The following is a 1,480-nucleotide window of genomic DNA, read 5'->3' on the forward strand; positions in this document are numbered from 1 at the left end:
AGTTCTCTCCCGAAACAACTCCAGCCTCCTTCTGAACGCAGACACACTGTTGTCTATTTGACCTTTGTGTAGAACCAGCTTTGAGCAGTCGATTAGAATCATGGGGGGATGAATTTGGTACTGAAAATGAGTAGGGGGAAACATTAAGATTTTGAAATGTAGCCTGTAAATAGCTGATAGCAAGTAGCTAGCGGAATTCGTAGGTACGTAATAAAAAATAAATGTATTCAAAACTATGTATATTACATAAAAAAAAACTTCTTCTAAGTTGGAAGAACCAAGTAGGGTTCCCACGACCGCTGCCGAGTTCCTCCGCTGAATAGCGAGAAATATCCTTCGTGTGAGGAAGGCAGCGGCCTTTTTGTCTCCCGTTTCTTCCATCAGCCGCTTCCCGAGATCACTCACCTTATTTTCAAAGTCAATCAGTTGCGACATTTCCCGCGGAAAGCCATCGATGACAATCCCGTCTGCCTCGGTATATTTGGTCTTTTTCATCTCCGCATACACAATATCCAGCACCACATCTCTATTGACAAAGTCACCAGCTGACACACTGGATTTGATGCGAGAGTTCAAGCCTTCCCCATCGTCCTCGATGTTGGCGAAATATCGCAGCAGTTTCCCGAGACTGATCTGGGTCCAGTTCGGGTAGTCCTGGAGGACCTTCTGGCACATTTCCGACTTTGAGCTGCCGGGTCCGCCTGGGGAATGAGAAAATTTGGGATAGAAATGAAATTATTGTTAATTAGATTCATATGATTACCTTATTTTATTTCCCTAAGAATCCTAGTCATATAAAATAAGGTAGGTAAGCAAATTGACTATAGAAATGAAAAAGAAAGGAATCAATTTATTGATCTCCATCTTTTGTTACGTAAATGAACTGACTCAATTTTTCATGAATCATGATCTTGTAGGATTTTGAACTTCAGTCGAAAACCTCGGGGTAAGGAAACAATTCAGTTCTTTTTAGTCCTACCTTTTCCGCGGTTTGGTTAATAAAGTACACTACTCCTCCTAGAGGGGGTTCTTAACCATTTTCAAGTGGCGGACAACTAATAGTATAAAAACAATTCTTTGGAGACCACTTGCTGTTGGCGGACGATAGAAAACCATTACCCTAAAGCTGTGTCCACACATAGTCTAACGAGTCGATCGACCAGGTGAATCTATGTTGTCGAGGAAGTATGCGGTTTCTGTCGACGTCGATCGACGGGGTCGACTATGTGTGGACACAGCTTAAGGGGAGGGGTAAAGTTCTATTTCAGTTCTCTCTCCCACAGAATCCCACAGTCTGGTTTATCCAAGTCACGTTATTCGAGGAAAACTAGCTTTCAAGTCAATACCGCTCCTTGTCTAGTTAGCCTGGAGGGTACCTTGTAAGTGCTAGGTCGCAGGTTCGATCCCCACCCGCGGCGGATTTTGGGTGCTATGCCTCACAGATGTTAGAAAAACCCTCGCCGCTCTGGGCATCCCGGGC

General features: G+C 44.0%; 1 protein-coding gene across 1 annotated transcript; it reads right to left on the bottom strand.

The window, feature by feature from the left end:
• Nucleotides 1-3: 3 nt before the first annotated feature.
• Nucleotides 4-701, bottom strand: LOC103522888 (adenylate kinase isoenzyme 1-like; the record flags this gene model as incomplete). The annotated part of the gene is made up of 2 exons (XM_008487975.2): nucleotides 4-120; nucleotides 406-701. Coding segments are annotated over 2 exons (413 nt in total), but the record flags the coding sequence as incomplete, so codon positions are not given.
• Nucleotides 702-1,480: the final 779 nt, after the last annotated feature.

Source organism: Diaphorina citri, unplaced genomic scaffold (genome assembly GCF_000475195.1).
Source record: "Diaphorina citri unplaced genomic scaffold, Diaci psyllid genome assembly version 1.1 scaffold12437, whole genome shotgun sequence".
In the NCBI taxonomy this organism is placed as follows: Eukaryota; Metazoa; Arthropoda; class Insecta; order Hemiptera; family Psyllidae; genus Diaphorina; species Diaphorina citri.